The 22,861-nt window shown below is 40.3% G+C and overlaps 1 protein-coding gene across 18 annotated transcripts in view; it reads right to left on the reverse strand.

Moving 5' to 3' along the window:
• Positions 1-20,088, reverse strand: part of MCM10 (minichromosome maintenance 10 replication initiation factor) — a 37,321-nt gene extending 17,233 nt beyond the window's left edge. Inside the window, exons 1-12 of one of the 18 annotated variants that reach the window (XM_086334315.1) lie at positions 19,497-19,587; positions 18,941-19,047; positions 17,086-17,170; positions 13,711-14,052; positions 12,272-12,376; positions 12,005-12,136; positions 9,961-10,132; positions 7,769-7,934; positions 5,883-6,050; positions 4,395-4,511; positions 1,976-2,175; positions 360-460 (exon numbers count right to left, since the gene is read on the reverse strand). In XM_086334315.1, the coding sequence (XP_086190441.1) occupies positions 360-460; positions 1,976-2,175; positions 4,395-4,511; positions 5,883-6,050; positions 7,769-7,934; positions 9,961-10,132; positions 12,005-12,136; positions 12,272-12,376; positions 13,711-14,052; positions 17,086-17,170; positions 18,941-18,985 (1,633 nt within the window). In that variant the 5' untranslated portion in view covers positions 18,986-19,047; positions 19,497-19,587. Of the gene's footprint in view, positions 1-359; positions 461-1,975; positions 2,176-4,394; positions 4,512-5,882; positions 6,051-7,768; positions 7,935-9,960; positions 10,133-12,004; positions 12,137-12,271; positions 12,377-13,710; positions 14,053-17,085; positions 17,171-18,809; positions 19,048-19,370 lie in introns of all 18 variants that reach the window. The other 17 variants (XM_086334322.1, XM_086334318.1, XM_086334329.1 and 14 more) reach the window with 17 other exon arrangements.
• Between the last annotated feature and the right edge of the window lie 2,773 nt (positions 20,089-22,861).

Here is a 22,861-nt window from a genome sequence, read left to right on the forward strand (position 1 = left end):
CTATTTCTGGATTATGCACTATGGGAGAGGGTCCATGCTAGACTTTGACTGCTGTTATAAACAGAGCCCCAAGGACAGAGTGGAGGTGGCATTCTCGGACCTGTTTTAGTTAAAGACAGGAAGCTGACAATACTGATTCTAGTGCCAGACACTAAGAGTTAGACCCAGATAAATCAAGACGTTTTAAAAACCTAAGACACAGCTAATATCAATATGCTGTTGCTTAAGATGCTGCCAACGAAGCTTGGGTCTCATAGTTCAGGTGACTTCACTCAGGATAATTTAGTTAGGAACTAACTGTTTTCAATCCTGAAGACTACAAATTTAAGATGGAGAAAGAAACAAAGAAACAAAGTTACCTAGTTTTTGTTGAGTTTCCTGAAGAATCAAGTCTGTGCCCTTAACCACCAGGTTACTCAGAGTGGTTTGAATCTTCTTTTTAGGAGCAACAGCAGCTGCACTGAAAAGGAAAATGAAAGCCGCTTAAAGTCAATGCTCTATGAGGTAAAGAAGGCAGAAAAGTAGTAGTTACAAAATGTCAATGTTTCTCAAAGCTCCTTTTAAGTAGACTGTAGTTAATACCATGGTCCTACCCGTAACTGGTGTGTGCATTATGTCACAGACCTAAGACAGGCAACCTACAAACTTGCTTGAAGGCCATTCTGGAAAAGTAAATTGGCAAAAGAAATAAAAATATGCCAATACTTTGATCAAGACTAGGACTTATCAAGAAGTCTAGGATTTATGTTAAGATCTATGCAAAAATTTAGGATATTAATGGAAGGTTTGTATTGATAAAAGTTAGAAATACTATAAATGTTTATCCATAGGGAATTATTTAAATTATCAGAGCCATGTAAAAATACTATGTAGCCACTAAAAATAATGCTGTTAAGTGAATATTCCACAAAGAAAAATTCATTATTTTTATGGGAAAGAAGAACATTGCAAATTATAGGCATACTATGATCTCATTTTATACTCTTAAAAATTTATACTTATGGGAAATGTCCCCTCCAAACCATATTTACCAAAACTAACAGTTATGTAGATGGTGGGATTATAGATGGTTTTTATTGTTTCCTTTTGGCTAAATTGTACATATGTTTTAAAAAAAATAATGTTATGTGCATTGCATTTTGCAATTTGCTAAAATACAGACATTATTTTAAATCTTAAAAATGTTCTTGATATTACAAAATAGACAGGAGGTGAGAGTCCTCTAGCCCAATGTCTCTTGGATTGAGGACAAAATCTGTTTTATTCTTGGACCAACTGTAGCTCCCTTGAGCCAAATCCCTGCCTCAAATGTATTTTATAGAGTCAGGTGACAGGCGATCAATCACCTACTCAGGGATTCTAGGGAGAGGCTGAGATTCCCCAGGAATGCCAGCTTCAGCAGTACCCCCCTCCCCTGTGAGGTTTCTCTGCATATTCATTCACTAAATTCACTGTGGGTTCCCTGAGATCTACAAACTCACACTCACAGTCACGATGGAAATGATTTCAAGGATGTCAACATTATGATGAACACTTTCAGTGGCCAATCAGTCCTGACAAAGTTGGACTATTCACATTTGAAGCCAAAGAGGAAGTGTGGGCTCCCTGTTAAAGACCAGGATAGCCCGACTCAGTTTCTCCTCCTTCTAAGTATTTTCCTCTCTTTTCAGGAATGAAGTAACCTTGTTTTGGGTCTCTTCTCCTCTGCTACATTGTTTTAGGCAGCTTGTTATAAAAGATAAAACCTGTACAAACCTTCTAGGACTGGGACAAAAATGTACAACCACTGGGTTTACTTTTTGTTTTTTCCTTTTTGGCCACACAGCACAGCATGCAGAACTTCCCCAATCAGGGATGCAACTCACGCCCTCTGCAGTGGAAGCATGGAGTCCTAACCACTGAACCACCAGAGAAGTCCTGGGTTTACTCTTAAATGAAGACCCCAGCCCTCAAAGAAGCTCTGAGAATGTCTTACATTGAGGCTGCATATGAGGCTGAAGAAATGCCTCCGTAGTAAAAACCATCCTGACACAGCCGTTCTCTCAGGCTGATGCCTTTGCGAGCAAACTTCTTTGGAATGCGGCCTCCAGAGAAGGTGGACTGCAAGTCAGCTCGCCTGGCGCTAAGCCTCTTGTACTGGGCCTGGATGTGATACTGACAGTATTCACAGTCGTTCTGTGAAGAGAAAGAGCAGCTGTATCAACATTAGGGCAACAGGCCGGGGACAATGTTAATGGACACAACTCCTTTCTCCCAGCCTCACAGAGAGCTAGTCTGTGGGCAAAACCCTCTCGGCTAACTTCTGAGATCATTCTCTATCCACAGCTAAGAAGCAACTTAGAAGTTCATCCTCTAGGTAATGGGGTGGAGTAGGGGTGATAAATTGGAAGATGGGGATTCATACACACAAACTATTATATATAAAATACATAACTAATAAGGACCTACTCTATAGTACAGGGAACTCTATTCAGGACTCTGTAATGGCCTATATGGGAAAGGAATCTAAGAAAGAGCAGGTATAAGTATATATATAACTAATTCACTTTGTTGTATACCCGAAACGAACACAACATTATAAATCAACTATACTCATTAGAAATTAAGAAAAAAAAAGTTAAGGGGACTGAACTCTGAACACACTATTCAGGTACAAGAAAAAGTGGTACTTTTCACTGCCTTCGTCCTCCTTCTACAGTGGAAATAAAGTCAGTTTCTAGGGTGAATCTTGAAAATGTTATGCCAAATAAAAGAAGTCAGACACAAAGGTCCCATGTTGTATGATTCCTTTTATGGCATATATCCACAGAGACAGAAAACAGATTACAGGTCATCAGGGAAATGGTTACTTAATTGCTAGGGGGTGTTTTTTAATGGCGTGATGAAAAGATTTTGAAACCTGAAGCTGGTGGTTACACAATAAAGTGAAAACACTAAATATTACTGACGTAAATGGTTAACTGTACATAATGTGAATTTTACCTCAACAGAAGTTACAAAATAAAACAAAATCAATTTCCTTTCTGTTTCTCTGGTTGACTCTCAGACAAATGCTACCCTTACAGTGAAAGGAGCAAAGAGAAACTATGAAGTATTGTCGAACTGGGTGAAAACTTAACAGATGCTGACAATGGAGGTTTAATGGTCCAGCTCTTGTGATCTGACAGGTGCACTTCCTCTGAGACCTCTTTCCAACTGTCTCCTTCCTCCCTGTTTCCTGCTCACTAGTTCATCTGTTAGACAGCAATGAGAGAAATAAAAAGAGATGAAACCAGAACCTATTATCCAGTCCTTTCAAAGAGCTCTAAGAAGTACTACTTCACATGCACTTGGATGGTTGTAATCAAAGTCAGACAGTAACAAAGTGTTAGAGAAACCAGAACCCTCACATACTGCTAGGGAGATTGTAAAAGCCACCTGGGAAACCAGTTTGGTGGTTCCTCAAAAACCTAAATACAGATCCAGCAATTCCGCTCCAGGTTTATAGTTGAGGCAACTGAAATGGACTTCCACATAAAAACCTGTATATGCATGTTGACAGCACCATTATCCGTAACAGTCAGATATGGAAACCACCTAAGTGTCTATCGACCAATGGATAAACTGAGTGTGGTCTATCCATACAATGGAGTGTTATTCAAATACCAAAAGGAATGAAGTGCTGATAAAAGGCTTTGTAGCATGAGCATAGCACAGATGAATCTTAAAAACATTATTCTAAGTCCAAAGAAGCTAGATACAAAAGGCTGTACATTATACAATTCCACTGTATGAAACGTCTAGAATAGGCAAATCTATAGACAGAAAGTAGATGAGTAGTTGCCAGGACTGGAGGAGAAGGGGAATGGAGAATTACTGTTAGTGGGTATGGGTTTTTAGAAGGGGACTGAAAATGTTCTGAAATTACCTGGTGGAGATGATTTCACAACCCTGTGAATACATTAAAAATCACTAGATTGTGCACTTCAAAACTGAATGGTCTGGTATGTGCATTCTATCTCAGTACAATGTTTATTTACTTTTCAAAAAAGAGAGTCCTAATAAAAGGTAGAATACAGCTATGTACTGGCTAAAACAAGGTTGCAGTGTATTTCATCACTAGTGTTTGATCTTCAGCACTAGAAAGAATTGAGGGCAAATTAAAATTCTGTCTTTCTTAAAGTTCCCAATCAGCTGGTAATAAAAGATCAGTTTCCTAAGAGGTTAAATCCTTCCCCCGCCCTCAGCTTTTTAAACTGGCCATTATTAACCACACATTTTACTTTCTCACTTTGAAGCTTCCTATTATGTAGGAAACTCAGTTCCAAATAGGTCATTACAGGTAAAGTGCCTAAAATTTATTCCTATTAGTTTCTTTCTTTAGCAAAAACCACCCCAACAAAGCTTAAACCTACCAAATTCACAATCTGTGTACATGGTTCTCCATTCTTTTTCTTTGCTTTACAGGTTCCCAGGTCAAGAGCTTCCCCCATAATTAAGATCTTTTGAGGATGATCAATAGATAAGCACATCTGTAGAAAAAGAGGTAGTGGGAATTAAAAGCAAACAAAGGTATGGCCCCTCACCAGCAAGAATGGATATAATAACGGTTGGCATGAGTTAGGCTTTTTATCCTTTTCATCAGTGCCCTGGGATTTGAAGCCAGTGCCCTGTAAAACAGTTGTAGAAATGGGAGAGAGAGAAGACATTTAGTTCTCTGTTCCCTCCTGCATCTTTACTATCAGAATCCTAACGCTTAGCCTTGAGTGATAGAGCAGGTTCCCTGTTTTCCCAGCATTCTTTGCAGCTAGTGATTGTCATGTAACTCCACTGTGGCCAATGAGACTGAAGTAGGAGTCTGCAGGGAAGGTAGCCAGGAAAGCTTCTGCTTTTCTATAAAAGCAGAGTGAAGAGGCTGGCTGACTTCCTGGCTTCAGTGGAGATGTGATGGCTAGGGTTTCAAAGCCATCTTGTGACCAAGAGGGAAATCTGAGAGATTCATGGACACCAGCTCTGGCATTAGGGCATTACGACTTGATGGACGTGGGTTTGGGTGAACTTCAGGAGTTGGTGATGGACAGGGAGGCCTGGCGTGCTGCAATTCATGGGGTTGCAGAGTCAGACACGACTGAGCAACTACACTGAACTGAACTGACACTGCCTATGTCTGGATTTTTTACTATCCAAGAAAAACAAAAACTTCAGTGTCTACCATTACAAAGAACTATAGCGCAGCTTTTCTGTTACTTGTGGCCAAACACCTTCCAAACCAATAAATGAAGATTTGTTGCTATTCTCTTGTGAAAGCAATGAATGCAACAACTTTGTCTCTTACTCCTCCTGATATAATGTGTCTATAACAGAAGCAGTAGCCTCTTGTTGACTCCTGTGGAGAAACTGTTAGTGTTCACAATGTACCTAGGTTTGCAGTTTACTAGAGAATCAGTAGGTAGTAACCCAAATTCTAATGCTGCTTAAGACAGTGAAAAGTCACTTTAAAAACCAAAATTCCTAAGTTGCAGCTACGATTGTACTAACAAACGGAACAAACCCTCCTCAACTATAAACCCTTCCTTCCTGATGCTATCAAGGATATTCATAGGAGATGGAAGGGAACCTGAGCCCAAGAACTGAAAAATAAATTCCAGGAAGCTTGGAATGAATTTGAAAAAATATAATGAAATAAGTTCTCATAAAATATTCTAGCGTAGTCTGAAATTCAGAATACTGGCAGGTAAGAAATGAATGACAAACAAAAAGCCAGTAAAATGGAGTCAAAATAATACAAAAGCTTGACTTATTACCTGGAGGTAGACCAGCATAAAGGTTTTTGATAGAACTCAGCCAAGTTATAAAGACCACAAAAAAAAAACCCAAACAAACCCATGGAAACAGAGTCTTACCTCCTCTGAACCATCCTTGGGCTTCATGGGGTTTGCATTGAGCAGCCCTATGACAGAACCCTGCTCTGTCTTCCAGAGTTCTTTGTGAACCTCTCCAAACAAGAACAGTGACACACATCGCGTCAGGTCACGAAGATCATTCAGTCGCCAGATGCTAAATGTTTTCCCCTGGAGCAAATCATTTATGCTTATCTTTAATAAATCTTGAACAATGGGTTACAAAGTCTTCATTTACAGTTCAAGTGTTCTACTGTGGAAAATATCTAAGCATGACCCAGTCTGAATAGATTATCATCAGAATGTCTGTTAATTATAAATTAATCCTTTCTCAAGGCTTTGGTATGCTTCTTCTCATTTTAGAAATGAAGGTGAAGAAAGGCAAGCCTCAGAAAGAAACAGCTTTCTTGTTAACTTGTTAACTTTGTTTCTTTCTGTTATTAGCAGACACTAACTACTATATAAAATATTTAGACGATAAAGACTAGTACTGTAAAGCATAGGGAACTATATTCAATATCCTGTAATAAACCATAATGGAAAAGAACATGAAACATATCTACATATGTATAACAATCACTTTGCTGTACACCTAAAACACAACATTGTAAATCAACTATACTTCAAGAAAAAATTTACTGATATATATTTAATAAATATTATTTATCATTATGTTACTATTAATAAGGAAGTTTCAGTTCAATGCTTCTAAATCTTTCTTTAGCTTAGAAGAAAAACAGCATCATTTAAAGAAAACTGGTTGTATTTAACTCTAAAATTTTGGAAATACTATCACATACCAAGAAACTCAAAATGCTAGCCACATATAATATGAACAACTTCCATGTTTATAGATTTTTTTTAAAAAAAGCAGTTCACACAATACTGAATCAAGCTATTTCACAGAGGCAGCCCAGAGTGGGTATGGCTACAGGTTGTAGTGAATTATTGCCTAAACTCCAGTATTATAATTATTCTTCCCAGGATTTATACAACGCCATTCTTAGAGAAGTTCAGATAAATTTCACACCTATTATTTCAATGTCATTATAGCCAGTGGTGATGCAATTATGAACTTAATCAAATGAAAACCAGACTTGTTCACATTTACTGAAACAGACCAGATGTAGAGCAGGACTCAGAATCTGAAACTCAACTCCTGGTGTCAGAGCTCATAAAAAAATTTAAGGTTGAACAAGATCAAAACTGGAGAATGAAATTAGTTTTGAACAAGATAATCTGCAGTATTTTAGAGACAGCCTTTCAGGTAATCAAAAGACAATTCCTTCAATTTACAGATAAGAAAATGGATGTCCTTAAAGAAAGAGTAAGGGCCACCTAATACCAGAAGGCTCCTGATAAATGGAGAATGAGGCTTAGAATTCAGCTTTTCTGACTTAGCCACAGAATAATTTTTGTTATTCCTCAGTCAACTGTGATTTTAAAATTTATCAGACCTCTTGTAATATTTGTCAAATGAAATGTACCATCCTGTACTGGCACAGGTCAGCAATATCAGGACTTCAGTGACTGACATCTTACATCTAATAAGGCTCTTCAAATGATCTTTGAGGACGTACTCCCCTTCCACAAGGGGGATTACTCAGAGCCGTAGGGCATCCACAGGCATTACCAAACAACAAGTAAAATGAGTAAGAATGATGTGGACAATAAAAAGCTCAAGAAACCTATCCAACCAGACCTTCTTTAAGTAGGGCCTTCCTTACATATTTCCCCCTCTGGTACCAACCAGGTGATGGTGTGGCAATTTAAGAACTTACTAGCAATGACTACAAAATGAAACACTGATGGGCTCTAGGTAACAAATCAAGAACGTGAGTCTCCACTGCCAATCTGTGATGAAACAGCTGATTAATAAAATAGCTTACACTGTTAGAACTCTGTGGAGTGATTTTCTTCAATATAACCCCAAACGTCACCCAGTCTATTTCTTCCAGCTTCTCACTTGCCATCTTTTCCTTGAGCTGAGACAGTCTGATAAGTTTTCGGCCGATCATTTTCTTGTTCATTTCTGTGGAGGATACTCGAGGCTTTCTGGGTCAAGACACCAGTGATTTGTAGATTATTACTCTAAGAGATAACCGGGCACTATAGCAAATTCGTTAGAAGAGATATTATGGAGAGAAATCTCTAAAGCACCTGTTCTCAGGGAGGCTTAGTATAAAGCCCATATTTTTTCAGTAGGTAAAACTTACCTGGTTGTTCCGTGGTTAAAACTTTGTGCTTTCACTGCAGGAGGCACGAGTTCCACCCTTATTGGGGAACTAAGATCCCCATGCTATACAGCATGGCCTTCTCCCCAGAAGGAGATAATTTTAAAGATCAGGTTTGCTTTTCCACGGATATAGAACTGGGACTTATGTAGAAAGTAAAGACCACAAATTATTTAAGTTCTTATGAATTCTAATATACTATACAAAATCATGAATTGCTTAGGTAAATTAAGATATTTCAATTCCATCAATTCTGTGAGAATTTCATAAGTTCTACTATTTCTAATTAGATTTTTCAAAAGCCAACATTTTCACATAATAAAAAGAACTGACTCGAGCTTCAATTAATATACTCTCGTTTCTAATGACTGGTTAAAACTCATAAAATTTGCAAATTGTTTTTCTCTAGTTGAATATTAAAATCTGTTTCATGTTGGATCATATAACATATTCTAGGACAAGAGAAAGCAGTCAGGAGAAAACAAGCTTTTTGACTCTTTCAGAAGTTTTCTAGAATAGAAACTCCAAGGGCTAACTCAACAATAAAGAATATTCAGGAGGGAAACACTGACATAAGTGGAGAAATCCTTTCCTTGTTTGATTTCTGAGTTAACAGGTTACTATAAAGCTACAATCCTACAGAGCATCTTCAGATTCTGAGGTTCAGGTAGAACAATCATAAGAAAGACTCAAACAACTCTGCAACCCCCTAAATTTGTAGGCCCCACAGAAGCTTTGGCTGACTAGTTTCAACTTCGTCTACTTCCATTCAGTTCAAATGTATAGCAATACTCGCATCAGCAACATCTTTATTATCTCTAGGGTGTTTCCACTGGGAAAGGCAGTATTATCTCAGAAGGGCCACATTTACCTTGAAAAAGAAGCCTGAAGTTTCGTCAGTGAGTTTTTACTATATTCCATTCCTCGGATTCTGTCTTAAATGTAATTAAAATATTGATCCGCCCCAATTTTGAAGAGTATGGAGTTATTATAATAAAGTTCTACTGCATGTCAGCAGTCACTTGTTCTCCCCTTAGTCAATAACATATAATTTAAAAGCTTAGCAGTTTTAGTTTAGGCTGACAAGGTTCAGGTGTTCTAGAGGGGTTGCACTTGGCTACTCAGACAGTACTAAAGGCAATCTGGTTTCAGAGTAAGGATGTTGTAGAGACATGAAGCCCAGGGCTTCAAGAGCAGTAATAACAAAGGTGCAAAGCAGTAGACACAGAAGACTTAGAAGTCCAGGTTTTTCCCTGAACTGATCCTGGGATGTATTTCTATTTTTATTTTTTTCAAATTGGAGGATAATTGTTTTATAATGTTGTGTTAGTTTCTGCTGTACAATGTGAATCAGCTGTAAGTGTACATACATCCTCTCTTGAGCCTCTCTCCCACTTCCCATTTGTATTTTGCCTGAATATCTTAATTTCTCCACATAATAATACAAAAGAGCACAGTTATTTCTATTAACATTAATTATAGAAAGATACTACTATCCTAGTTAAACTGTATATTCCTTTACAAGAATACTATTTAAGAATAGTCTCTACCATTGTTCCTACTAGTTTCTGATTAAATACAGTACTTATTATTTATTGATTTCATTTTAAAGAACATATATTTTTTATCCTCTACACAAACAGGAGAAAACTTTCCTTATTCATATGTAAATACACTGAGTCAAACTCAGTGCCAAAGGCCTAGTATGGTCAAGTACAAGAGCTATACGTCTCATGTGACTCAGCGGTACAAACACACTAATTCTGGAAGGCTCAGTCCCTAGGAAGAAGAGGCATCTTGTGGGGCCTACAAGCAGAGTGAAAGAGAGTGCTGTCACAATTACTGACCTGAGCCTCAGACCGGAGAAGGCTTCCACGGAGACTTCCTGAGCCATCTCCCCAGAGCTCCTGGGTGTCCCTGCACTCTGATCCCTAGTCACCCCACCAGGCTTGTTCCCAGGAGTTGTTCGGAGTGGTTGGGAGGGTACACTTGTCATCTTCAAAGGTGAGCATTGGGGCTCTAGAAAATATAAAAACCACACTGATAATTAAACATTATTAGAATTGTTTCTTTTTTAATCAACACATGTCAAATCTTGAGAGAATAACAGAAACCCACAGGATCATTTCTGTACTACCCCCAAACCTCTACAGTATAGTCCAGAACTTCCTGTGTATGGAAATGTTTTATACCACTGCTGTCCATGTGGCGGCCACCAGCCACAGGTGGACACTGACCACCTGAAACTGACCAGTGTGTCTAAGGAAATTAATGCCTTAATTTGTAATCTAATTAGTCACAAGTGGCTAGTGGCTGCATCAGTTCTACTCTAAAACACGGTTTCTCTGTGCAATGCCATTTCTTGAATATTCACCATATACAGAGCACTGTGGTAGATTTCATAAGGGAGTAACAGCCCTCCTTCTGAAATCAGTAATTAGTGGAAATTTGTGCACAGGTCAAATTCTACCTGAAAGACATTCAAAGTTAGCTTCCCTTTGTTTTCTTGTTTCGTTTCAATTCATTTCACTTGTGTGAGAAGGCAATGGCAACCCACTCCAGTACTCTTGCCTGGAAAATCCCATTGACGGAAGAGTCTGGTGGGCTGCAGTCCATGGGGTCGCTAAGAGTCGGGCATGACTGAGCGACTTCACTTTCACATTTCACTTTCATCCATTGGAGAAGGAAATGGCAACCCACTCCAGTATTCTTGCCTGGAGAATCCAAGGGACAGAGAAGCCTAGTGGGCTGCTGTCTATGGGGTCGCACAGAGTCAGACACGACTGAAGTGACTTAGCAGCAGTAGCAGGAGTGGGGATGGGGGGCGGGGGGCGCGAAGCAGGAGTGTTAGGGGACCCAGGATATTCTGATATGGTTCTTTTCATACTTTACAAGCATTTGATAATGTTCCTGAGGGTCGGAAAGTTTGGGTATTCTCCTTAATAAGTATAACTCTCTCTCAAATAAGATTGGTATTTACTTTCAAAGTGACTTTGGATCACTACTCCCAAGGCAGAGGCCAGGGTAACCTTGGAACTTTTTAAATCGCCAGAAACCAAGCCCTTATCTCAATGCCCCAAAACCCAACTTTGAACACTGTCTAATAAAATACCTTAGTAATATCAGAGGTCCTAAGGGAATGAACACTATAATAAGTGGATGCATGAAATATATCATCTGTTGTCAAATAAATATGAACACAGAGACTACAGCCATTCTGTATTGCTGTGTCATAAGCCAATGGTAGTCAAAAGGGCCTTTTTGAACATGTGTGATCAATAAAATGCTGCTTACTCTAAGCCAAGTTATCTTCAGGTCATTTTCTCTTAGATCTTCCAAAGAGTAATTGCTTTGGGCAAAAAGACAGTACAACAAAACCAATACAGAGTTTACAAATCCTTTACATTTTATTTTGTGCATATATACGTTATGTGCTGAAATAGGATTTTATTTGAGTACCACTCTATCCTCCTGGCAAAGATGACTTTTCATAAGAATGAACCCTCTGGCTTCAAATAAAACTTGACCATTTTATTAAAGAGTTCACTGTGCCTCAGTCTCACAGCCTGAAGATTAAATCTCTAGCTTTCTAGCATAAGAACTCAACCCAGTGGTTATACTTCACTATAATTCAACTACAGGACTATAGAACCAAAAAAAATTGAATCCACTAAGCATTTAAATACTTATTCTCTACCCAAGTATTTTCTAAGCACTTTGAGATGTACACAAAGATTATGAAATATAGAACGTAGTTCCCATTTCCAAGAAACTTACTTTTCTCAATGGGCAGGTAAGACAGACCAACACACACACCCATACATAATAGTACCAAAATATATTGTAAACAGAGCCCAGGCAGTGAGAAACTAGGGGCCATGAGTACCACACCTGCAGGTGAGACCTTTGGTGTCCGAGCCACTCGCTTGGGTTTTGGTAGAGTAGGGACGTCAAGTTCCGCAGAAAAGCACAATGACTCCTGAATTTTCTTCTCCTTAAGAGGGGGACGTGGAGACTTATCTACTTGATTAAAAGAAATTAGTAAAGAAAATTTAGAAAGGGGTTCAAAAACTGTTTTACCAGGAGTTGGATGCAGAAGTAATGTTATGATTTCTTTGTAATAGAAATGCATACTATCCCTAGAATTAGTTTGATTACCTGGGGTTTTACGTGAAAGGGCTGGACTTGCAGGCTGTTTAATTGTCGCTAGTTTCAGCTGTTCTTGTAAGGACTTCATTTGCTCTTGCAACTTCCTTACTTCATCTAGGGGGAAAAAATATACTGATTTAAAAACCAGACCAGACGAAATATCATACATAATGAAAGTGCTGAAATTATTTTTGATGTCTACCCATCACCTCCAAAACTTGAGACTCACAACAGAATCACATACTGAGAACTCACAATTAACTTTTGCACCTTAAATAGTTCCCCTTAGAGAAGTAAACATGGTATTTCCAGTAAACAAATCTCTAATACCAAAGCTGATTATGAATTTGTACTACTGACAGTTAGATACATGTCCATGGTTGACAAGTTTTTAAGAGTCAAGAAATGATTATGGCCCCTAAGCAAGGATGACATACAAATTTGTGAATCTTTCCATATTTAAAACACAAAACAAATAAGATACAAGGATATAATGTACAGCACAGAGAATAAGCCAATATTCAGTTAATAACTTTAAACGGAGTATAATCTATAAAAATGTCAAATAATTGTGCTATACACCTCAAACTAATAACACTGTAAATGAACTATATTTCAATTAAAAATATATATGTAAATAAAAAAAATACGTATCAGAGAAGATGTCAGGAATAAGAAAATGGCACTCCTCCCTGGAGAAGGAAATGGCAACCTACTCCAGTATTCCTGCCTGGGAAATCCCATGGACATAGGAGCCTGGTGGGCTATAGTCAGTCCACGGGGTCTCAAAAGAGTTGGACACTATAGTGACTAAACAACAACTTCATAAAACTAACTAATATGTATAAACCTTTTCTAGTTGGGATTAAAATAGAAATTCTGTAGCCAAAATCCACCTGGAATCCTAATCATACAGATTAGGATGAGTGACCTGGGACAAGTCACTTACATGCTCCAACGCTCCTGAAACAATGAACTAAAAAACCTGCCATGCTGCCTTTTTGTGAGATGATAAAAATAGGAAAAAAAATCTGTAACACTAAAAAAAAAAAAAAAAAAGAAAGAAAGAAAGAAAGAAAAAGCCACTCCTAGATGGATCTGTTCAGAAAAGGTCTTCTGTTCAAACAGAATATGTGGTGGCTTTGTAGTCTTGTCCCTGGCTCCCTTTGCTAAATTCCAAAGTATTATTTTTCTGTAGTAAGTGTGAGAAATGTTAGAGCCATTTTGCAAAGGCTCAATTATAGCTGGCTGACTCTAATATCAGGGACTGACGGCTGTGCCCTCAAATGCTGGCTTTAAATGCTTGCTCCACTAACTTCTACAATTTTTTTTGCCAAGTCATTTATCTCTACCCCTGACTCAGCAGATATTTTGAAGAAAGCTGTCAGATGGGTAGTCTTCATCTGGTCTATCATAAAGAAATTAGAGAAAGCAAGTGGTTAGGGCACCTTGCAATTCCTGATTAGTTTTCCCTTGACTGGGACCAGGAGCAGGGATGACCCTCTCTTTAGTTGATTGTGATGTAGGAGCTTCTTCCTCATCTGTTAAGTCTCCCATGTCTCCAAAGAGAGTGGCCAAATTCTCCTTTTGGTTTTCAGCCTTTTCCACTTCTCCCTCATCAGTCTCCTCTGTGTAAGATTCACCATCACCATCAGCATCAAAGAGCTCATCATATGAGTCAGGTTCACCATCTTCCTGGGTCAAGGGCTGACTCTCTTCTGAATTACAACCCAAGGCCGACTCATTCTCCTCCAGCAATGCAGTCAGCAGAGACAAATCATCTTCCTCCCCTATGGGAAAAAGAAGAAAAAGGAAAGAAAGGAAGCCTATCTGTGAAAAACAGCCATTGACAAGCAGAGTTAAAACACTCCACATTCATAATGCAGTTAAAATGACTGCAGATTCACCATTTTGCCTGGTACATGTAACTATTGTTCTTGTTTCTACCTTTCTTCTCCCTAAGTGCTTCTTGGAGGGCACTAGGCTAAGAAAGTAGGGGCCAGTATCTACTTAGTTATCTCACTGGGCTAGCCACTGGGCTAGATCTCTTTATCTACACTACTTAAGCTAATCAGATGACTTCCTGCATATGAAATTCAATCCACAATGGAATAATTGAAAATCATGCTAAGTATACATTTAGTTCCTAGATGTATACATTCCCCCACTTTTTAATTGTTTGAGCAATTTTTAAAAACTACAGAAAGTTACAAAGCATTACATTAAATGTACTCATATCCCATCATCCAGAATTTGCCATAATTAACTTTTTATTAGAGAAGGAAAGGGCAACCATGCCAGCATTCTTGCCTGGAGAATCCCATGGACAGAGAAGCCTGGTGGGCTACAGTCCATAGGGTCGCAGAGAGTCAGACATGGCTGAAGTAACTTAACACACACACAACCTTTTATCATGTTTGCTTTTGGCTTTTACGTTAGAAGTTTATTATGTCAAATCTTATCCCAACTCCTTACTGTAGCCACCAGGTGCCAGTGTAATCACTGTCATAATTTTGATGTATCACTTAAGGCCATTCTCCATACTTTTAACATAAATACATATTCATTAACATATCTGGCAACTATTTACATAGCATTTACATTGCACTGGGTATTATAAGTCATCTAGAGATTAAAGTGTACAGGATGATATGTATAGCTTGTAAGCAAAAAATATATGCCATTTTATTAACACATCATGGACTTGAGCATCTGGATTCTGGTATCCATGCAGGGTCCTGGAATACATGCCCTGTGGATACCAGGGATGACTGTATTAACTGATTTTATCCTCAGAGCAAAACAGACAAGAAGACAGATGTTTGGTGACTTGTTACAGGTGAAACTGTCAAGAGCAGGAATTTGAACCCAGGTAGCCTCACTTCAGAGTTCACCTTTGATACTGAAATCTGTTGAAGTTTTAGTCTAGCTCTGACAAATTTTTATACTACTTGTAAATTTTGTTCATTTTGCAGGGATATGTGCAAAATATTTATTAGTACATAGTGAGAGAGGGATCAGCCCTGGTTCTCTCATGGAAAGATGGATTCAAGGTCAAGAGTGTGGAGCCACTAGGCAGCCTTTCTCACCCAAGGTTCCCAGTGGTGTGGGCACAGGCCTCTTCCAGGATGGGCTCTCTATAATAGCTTGGAATGGGAGAGAGAGGTGGGCTTCTTGGCTCCGTTTTGGGTATGCGGTTATCTCACTTGGAGCCTGGGTAGCCAAGTAGCCTCTTCTCTCTTGCTACACCCTGCAGTCTTAGAGTCATTGCTGACTAAGCAATTCAGATTAATCATTATGCAATCTCTGACTTTAAGCTTTAGGTTCTTTCATCAGATTCTAGACCCTGAGTTGGCCACTGGCTCATTTCCTCCTGAGGTCAAGGAGCGTAGAGTGGTAGAAAGGGTATTGGTTTGCTGACCTAGAGGTCTCTCTCCTCACCCAGGCTCCTGTGCTGACCCGTTTCATCATGTGATCTTGAACAGGCCCTTAACTTCTCTAGATTTCAGCCCCTGTCTTTTCAGTGAGGGACTGTATCATGTATCCTTAATGCCTGTGCTTTAAATGCCTCTGATTTTATAAAGGAATCATGCCCAAATTGTGGGAAGGTAGGAATGAGCAAATAAAAGAAACAGGTAAATCAAGAATGAAGAAATCCAACTGTCCAATAAATAAACCAACAGTTCTCTATCTCACTAGTAATCCTGGAAATGCAATTAAAATAGGGAGCTACCTTTTAAAATCATCCATAAGATTAGTTAAAAAATCTTGGATGATGTCTCAGATGCTGGTGAGGTGGTAGAGAAACGCTCACACATGTGCCAAACAAAACAAAACAAGACAACATAATTGCAGCACAGTTTATAGTAGGAAAAGACTGGAACTAACCCATATGCCTTTTACTGGAAAATGGATTACTAAAATGTGATTCAATCTTACCATGGATTGTAATGGAAGGAAATACAGCAATTGAAAGAAATAAAATGAAACTATATTTTGATTTGGATCAACCTTACATGCAATGTTGAATGAAAGCAGGAGAGGAGTAATACATACAGTGTGAAATAATTTATATAAATATTTTAAAGTAACATGGATACCAAAACCCACACATGCTCAAATCCCTGATATATTAATAAAATGGCTTATGTATTTTTTGCATACAAGCTATGCATATCCTCCTGTACACTTTAAATAACCTTTAGAAGACTTATAACACCCAGTGCAATGTAAAAGCTATGTAAATGGTTGCCAGAGCTTAGCAGACTCAAGTTTAGCTTTTTGGAACTTTCTGGAATTTTTTTTTTCCCCTCAAATATTCTCTATATGCAAGGAGTTGGTTGAATCTGCAGATGGGCAACCGTCAGATATGGAAGGCCAACTGTATGCATAAGATCTTAGAGCAGTGCCTGGCACATAGTAAGTATATGCCAACCATCATTATTATGAAAGACAACCAATGTTAGGAACAGAAGGTGTACCTGGTTAAAACAAATAACATTCATTGACTGAAGTGAGATTTCTATTGAACTACTCAGACAATGCTTGAGGGTAAGGTAGCTATTTTCACTACTTTATAAGTGATTTAAGTAACAACAATTTAAAACAACAAAGAAGGAAATGGCAACCCACTCCAGTATTCTTGCCTCAGAAATCCCATGGAAAGAGGAGCTTGGCAGGCTACAGTCCATGGGGCAGCAAAAAGAGCTGAACACGACTTAGTGACTAAGAGACAGAGAGAGAGATAAGTAACAGCAAGCCCATGGGCAAAAGATTGAATTTTCATGAAACAAAGGGAAATTGAGAAAACTGCCAGGACTCACCATCCATGCTGTCAAGTGAACAGTGGTGATGGAAAACTGAAGGAGTATCAGGTGCCCAGGAGATGGCAGCAGTGCAGAACCTTGGCTGTGTGGAATCAACGTAGGAAAAAATCACTCTCAACTGTTCTCTCTCACATTACATATCCAACCAATCCAGCATCCTACAAATTGTAGGAGCTTAAGCTCAGAATTAATCCGGGCTCTGGCCATTTCTCACCCCACCACCAACTTTCTCTCCCTCCTTGTATGGATGTGTCTTGTCTGCAAGCTACTGTTATGCAAACTTCATTGAGGTACAGAGTTGTTTCTGTGATACTAGATTACGTGGATGAGATAAACTGTGAACAGGTATTATGATGCTCAGAGGAATAGCTGGCATAGCTAAGTAGGATAACTTTATATTATCCTGTGCACTTTACTCTTTTCATTTAAAATGATTTTTAAAACTACAAGAAAAAAGTGTAAATTTTCTAGGCTATTGTTTAACTTATAAGTGCTCTATAATATATATGATCTTGATAAGTTCGATGTCAAGGATTAATTACTGTGCTTTCTTTTCATTTATTCACCAGACATTCCCACAATCCATCATGTGTCTGGCACTGTGCTGTCAACTGGGGAATCTGCAAGACTGTAAGGTTCCTGAGGGTTGGATAGGGGAAAACTGTCTTGGTCATTTCTATAACCAACCCACCTCCCACCCTACCCCCCACCCCCATCATCTAGGACCATCTGATAAATGCTAAGGGTTCTTTCTTCAATATATTGCTAAAATCTTCTGTGCTGTGCTCAGTTGCTCAGTCGTGTCTGACTTCTTGTGATCCCATGGACTGTAGCCCACCAGGCTCCTCTATCCATGGATTCTCCAGGCAAGAATACTGGAATGGGTTGCCATGACCTTCTCCAGGGGATCTTTCCCACCCAGGGATCAAACCCACATCTCCAGCACGGGCAGGAGGATTCTGTTACCAGTGAGCCATCTGAGAAGACTCTGACCTAAGCAGCCAGGTGGGAAAATCATGAGAGTACTGATGTCTTAAGGAGAGCATCTGGGTGCTGAGCCTTGTTTAGTATCTAGAACTCAGTGTATAGCTCAGAGCCCCCTACTGGGGAAAGATTAATTACAACACCGTTCCCTGATGGCCAGTACAGACCTCCTGCTCAGTCACTCTGGTTTTCAACTCTTTCAGTCGAAAATCTTCTACTTCTCCCCAATTTCACCCATAAACCTAGTCCAAGTCACCATCAATCTTTTGCCTGGAATACTGTATTAGATTCCCTGTCCCTCTGAAATTTATTCTCTGTGTAAACACGACAATGATCTTTTCTTTCCTCAGCAATATCTGCAATCTTTTAAGAACATAAGTCAGATCGCAGTATTCCCTTAATAAAATTCTAATTAGTTTTCCATTGCCCTTAGAACAAAATTTACAAAGCCTATTCGCTCTCCTATCTACTTTCACTTCCTCATTTTTTCTACAACCACTCCACCCGACCCCAACCTCGCAATAATGCTTCATCCAGACTAGCCTGCTTTGAACTTCTTGAACACGCAAGTGCTTTCAGGCCTCTTTGGAAAGCTCTCCCCTATCTCCTTCTCATTTCTCAGTCTGCTTAACTACCAGTTTTTCTAATCCTTTCCAGACCACTCTATCTGACCAGGCCCCTGGAATCCTCTCACCTCACTGCTTTACGACTTTATCGCACATTCCACTATGGTGTACCTGTTTGTTATCTGTTGCCTGGTGGCTCAGACGGTAAAGCGCCCGCCTACAATGAGGAAGACCAGGGTTCAATCCCTGGGTCGGGATGATCTCTTGAAAAAGGAAATGGCAACCCACTCCAGTATTCTTGCCTGGAAAATTCGATGCACGGAGGAGCCTGGTAGGCTACAGTCCATGGGGTCGCAAAGAATCGGACACGACTGAGCGACTTCACCTTCACTTTTTCACCCACTTTAAACTGGATAACAAGAAAGTAAATGTGATGAGAGCCTTGTAGCCCTATTAGCAAATCATAAATTTAAGCATAAATTTATAAAAGAGAGAGTCCAAACGGCATGTATTTAGAAAACGTTTTAAACGGTTACCTTTAAAGAGAAAAAAATGGACCCTTACACAGCTTGGACGGCCGAACGCCTGGCACGTCTCGGAACTACCCGCCTTTCCCAGCTCCGGAACCGTCCACGGCTCCGCACACAAGGCCCTCCCGCCCGCCCGGCCCCGCGTCAGCCCAGCGCTCGGCCCAAGCCACCTCCGCGTTCGCGTAGTTCCAGTCTCACCCACCTAAGCGCCCCCGAGCTCCGCGCCTCTCGCCCTAGGAGCTCGTTAACTCACACAGACGCCTTCGGCGGCCCCTCAACCTACCCCTCAATACTCGCAGACCCGCTTCTCACCCGGCTCCTCACTCACCCCTCTACTCTGCACAGCCGGACCCGCCAAAATTCCAACTCCTCTCCGCCCCTGCTTCTGACGTCAGACGCACGCCTCCTCGCGCCTGTACGATTGGCTACTTCAGAGCTCTGGGCGGAAACGACCTCAAGGGGGCGGGGAGAAGGTGACCGTTGCGTTTAGCAATCAGATTGGCTCACGTGACCGGCGCCCTTTTGGGGGGGATGGGGGGCAGGGGAACTTCCGGTCGGTGAAGTCCTAGGCTTCTCCGGTTAAGTCTTCCGGCGTCGGGAAGTAGATGTGTCTTTTTGTGTCCTGACACTTTCTGGGACTGACTGTGTCATCCGCTTCTGAGCCTCGTTTTCTCTTCCTGCGATGTGGAGGGTAACTCTTGATGCCGACAAGCCTAGACATTGAGGCTTAGACCGCGGAACCCATTGCAAACTTTCCCCCTGCCCTCACCGATTGCCGGTGGCTGCGTTGCCTGTATACAGATGTGGTTGATTATTTCTTTTAGTTGATTATTTTACAATCTTGTGTTGATATAATTGGACTAAAAAGTCTGGTCCACTTTTACCTCTGTCTTATCTTGGGGAAGTAATATCATCATCGTCTGTAAAATGAGAAGGAAAGACTAGGTCACAGTCTTTAACACAGTAGAAATCACTGTTTCTAGAGGAGTGCGTGCTCCTTAGACTTTGGGAATTGCCTCAGAGTTGGGAGTAAATGTTTTCTGCTTCTTCCCATCAAAATGTCAGCATCTGAAGACAAGGGACTGTATCTTCTTCATGGTCCTATCTCTTCCTCTCTCTCCTCTTGCTTGTACCTGGCACACACGAAATGTTTACAGAGAGAAAATGTTGAGAGCATTGCCTCCTTAGCAAATCACTTAGCTTTGGAGGGCTCATTTTTTTTCGTCTCTAGAGTGCTGATGAAAGCAATACCTGGGTTAGACGGTTTCAGGAAGGATCAAATGAGAATTTCCAGTACATTTTTACACACTGGTTATCAGTCATAGCAGAGACATTACTTTGCCAACAAAGGTCCATCTAGTCAAGGCTATGGTTTTTCCTGTGGTCATGTATGGATGTGAGTGCTGGACTGTGAAGAAGGCTGAGCGCCGAAAAATTGATGCTTTTGAACTGTGGTGTTGGAGAAGACTCTTGAGAGTCCCTTGGACTGCAAGGAGATCCAACCAGTCCATTCTGAAGGAGATCAGCCCTGGGATTTCTTTGGAAGGACTGATGCTAAAGCTGAAACTCCAATACTTTGGCCACCTCATGTGAAGAGTTGACTCATTGGAAAAGACTGATGCTGGAAGGGATTGGGGGTAGGAGGAGAAGGGGACGACAGAGGATGAGATGGCTGGATGGCATCACTGACTCGATGGACGTGAGTCTGAGTGAACTCCGGGAGTTGGTGATAGATAGGGAGGCCTGGCATGCTGCGATTCATGGGGTTGCAAAGAGTCAGACACGACTGAGCGACTGATCTGATCTGATCTATCAATCATAATCACTTAATGCTTCTTTTGGGCAAGGGTGGGCAAAGACGTCTAATTTGGGAGATGTGATCTATGCATAAAAGACAAATTACATAAGGTGACTGCTGCTACTGCTGCTGCCAAGTCGCTTCAGTTGTGTCCGACTCTGTGCGACCCCATAGACGGCAGCCCACCAGGCTCCCCCGTCCCTGGCATTCTCCAGGCAAGAACACTGGAGTGGGTTGCCATTTCCTTCTCCAATGGATGAAAGTGAAGTTGCTCAGTCGTGTCCGACTCTTAGCAACCCCATGGACTGCAGCCCACCAGGCTTTCCATCCATGGAGTTTTCCAGGCGAGAGTACTGGAGTGGGGTGCCATCGCCTTCTCTGAACATAAGGTGACTAGGGGGCACCAATTTTGCTGAAGAGGTGAAAGAGTAGGTGAGGTCAAAACATTTTTTTTAAAAGTTGGTAAATCAAAGTGTGTGGCAGATGATAAATACCAAGTCAAGAACTTTATTCTGTAAGTGTTAAAAGGACCATGTTTGAGCAGGTGGGGGAGGAAGGTCCAAGAGCTAGATAGGGGAAGGTGTGGCTAAGTGCTTAGGCTCTGGAGTTAAGACGGTGTGATTTTTAACTGCCACATACTAACTATGCAGCCTTGGCTAAATTAGTTAACCTCTCTGAGCGCCAACTTACCCACCTACAAAACAAGAACAGTCATAGTTATTTCACAGGGAATTCATGACAAAAATTTAAAAATATGCAGTGTGCCAAGCACATGTAAGTAAGCATTAAATGTGTATTAACTTTTATTCTTACTACTTTATCAAGCAATGCTTAGGATGATTAAGCTAACAAAGATAGGTGCTCAGGAATTGGATATACCAGAAACTGGAGGCAAAGAAGCTCCATAGGAGATCGCGAGAGTCTCAGACTTTGAGAGCTGAAGGGAAGAGAAGAATGGGAAATATGTTATGAAGGAAATTTACCTGCTTTGGTAACTAACCAAAGGAAAGTTGTCTTTGGCAGGAAGAAGAGAGGATGATCGCCACATTAGCAATAGCTGGGAGACCAGCAGAATTATAGAGGCAGAATTTGGTTTACACAGTGTAGACATGGTGAGTTCAGCCTGAGGTGATGGTGTGGAGGTTTCAGCACTACCTTTAGGTTTGTGACCCAAGCCAAGGGGACATATCAGGGCTTCAAGTGTAGGTTTATTGAGTTCTCTAGAGATTTTAGAAGCAGAGTATCTTAGAGTATGTTTCTGGGGGTTAACATGCCAGATGATAGGCCCAGCAGAAAGCAGTGCTATTCAAAATCAGATCTAGGAGTAACGGCCAGTTTCCATAGCACCCCTGTCACCTGCCTGTAGGCATCTGTTTACATATGCCTTCATGTCTCATGCTTCATGGTACAGAATACTCTCGAGTCTTATCCCAAACTTGGATTTGTCCAGCTATCTGGACAAAACTCTTTACTGAAAAAAATATTATCCTTCCTCAGATGTAACACTCTACTGAGAGATGAATGACCCCTCTGAGAAAGAGGAACCCCAACCTCTAGTTTTCCTAATAGAATATTGTCTCTGTTGCCCAAATAAATGTCTGTTGCTTTTCAAACTATCTAGAGGTTACTTTAAGCAATACGGTATGTTCTCCATCTCTACTGATGTTTTACAAGAGAAGCTAATAAACTCTCTAGCCTTGCTGGTTTTAATTAATTCATAAGAACATTCAACACATTGCTTCCTTGGTTTTTGCTGAGTTAACTACAATATATACTTTATGTATGTGGAATAAATGTTACCCATGATTATGGATCCATATATTTAAAGGACAAAATTGCTACATAAACAGTGAGAGTTCCTGAGCCAGTATTTTTTTTTGTATTATACTTCATAT

This window comes from Bos grunniens, chromosome 13 (genome assembly GCF_055505025.1).
Source record: "Bos grunniens cultivar Pamir isolate PY7600 chromosome 13, Bosgru_T2T1.0, whole genome shotgun sequence".
Taxonomy (NCBI): domain Eukaryota; kingdom Metazoa; phylum Chordata; class Mammalia; order Artiodactyla; family Bovidae; genus Bos; species Bos grunniens.